This window comes from Arachis ipaensis, chromosome B04 (genome assembly GCF_000816755.2).
Source record: "Arachis ipaensis cultivar K30076 chromosome B04, Araip1.1, whole genome shotgun sequence".
Taxonomy (NCBI): domain Eukaryota; kingdom Viridiplantae; phylum Streptophyta; class Magnoliopsida; order Fabales; family Fabaceae; genus Arachis; species Arachis ipaensis.
The window spans coordinates 127355761-127357209 of record NC_029788.2 but is presented as its reverse complement, the minus strand read 5'-3'; the positions used below and the strand labels follow the sequence as shown (position 1 = coordinate 127357209).

At 31.8% G+C, this 1449-nt stretch overlaps 1 protein-coding gene and 1 long non-coding RNA gene across 2 annotated transcripts; one reads left to right on the top strand and one right to left on the bottom strand.

Moving 5' to 3' along the window:
• Positions 123–1406, top strand: LOC107638136 (transcription factor PRE6-like). Its single transcript, XM_016341307.2, has 2 exons — positions 123–497; positions 898–1406. Exons 1-2 carry the CDS (start codon positions 369–371, stop codon positions 1051–1053), a joined length of 285 nt encoding a protein of 94 aa, XP_016196793.1. The 5' UTR covers positions 123–368; the 3' UTR covers positions 1054–1406.
• On the bottom strand, positions 420–1030 carry LOC110271336. Its single transcript, XR_002361965.1, has 3 exons — positions 950–1030; positions 696–804; positions 420–504 (listed from the first exon to the last, which is right to left on the bottom strand). It is a non-coding gene; the product is annotated as an uncharacterized LOC110271336 (long non-coding RNA).

Genomic DNA, 1449 nt, shown 5'->3' with positions numbered 1-1449 from the left:
TATATAACTTTTAATTATTTATAAATAAAAATAAATGGTTATATTTATTTTTTTATACTCTAATAAGAAAATGTAAACATTTCTCATCTCGATTATTCTCTCTCTCTCTTTCTCTCTTACCCCCTTCACCCTCTTGATGTGTTCCTTCCCTCTCTCTATATATATTCCACTTATCATTTTCTCTTCTATTCTTTCATACTTACATAGCTATCTTACTTCTTCTTTCAAAACTGTGGAAACTAATATAAGCTAAGCTGAGCTATTAGAACTTCAATTAAGCAAAGTAGTGAAGTATATAGCTAAGTAGAGCTTTAATTTATATACACATCTTAGAAACAAAACCATTATTACACACACCATAATCAAACATGTCTAGCGGAAGCAGATCATCAAGGCAGCGATCTCACTCTACAAGGATCTCCGACGATCAAATCATCCAGCTTGTTTCCAAGTTGCGCCAACTTGTTCCAGAGATTCGCAATAGGCGCTCCGACAAGGTACATTCTGTTATATCACACTTATTATTAAACTAAACATAGACATATAAATTAATGGTGAAGATGCCTGAAAGTTGAAACTAAAAGAATAAAAAAATAAAATAAAGTGAATATATGAAGGAAAATATTGTAGAATAGTGGCATGATAGATGGTTCGTGCAGCACATGTATTATAATAAGGGATAGTCAGATACTGACCCGTATATTATGGACTAAGCTCCAAACAATTCCAAATTCTATGCACATCCATCTCTTCCATACACTTCAATTCAAACCCTTTGCATTGACCGCTATAATAAATTCAATTCTAAATTTATAATATATAGAAAACCATGTTACGTATAATAAATATAGTGACTGATTGAGTAATTATATATATATATATTCAATTTCTTTTTAGGTATCGGCTTCTAAGGTGCTGCAAGAGACTTGCAATTACATAAAAAACTTACACAGAGAGGTTGATGATTTAAGCGAGCGTTTGGGTCAGTTGTTATCCACAATTGATGCTGATAGTGCTGAAGCTGCCATCATTAGGAGCCTACTTAGCAACTAATTAATTAATAATAATTTTCTGCTTATTGAAGGAGATATATATATATATATGAGTGGTGTACTTGAAATTATTTGGTAGAGAGTGAAGTATAGTAGTTTGAGGGGGGGTGTGTACCTTCCATATGGCAGGTAGGGCACTTTGTTAAATAGGGTTCTTGAATGAACATTAAGTACTTTGTACTAAAGAAAGCTATATCATCATCATGCCTCTTTTATTGGTAGCGGTTGTTCAATTTTATTTAAGGTTTCTAGCTTATAGTTCTGATTTGTACTTCCATGACTTCACCTATCTAGATGTTTCATGTCAGAATTGTAAGACACATCATATATATATATTTATATGACTTTGGTCAACAATATTTCTTCATCCTCCTCTTATATTTTATTAGATTTAGAA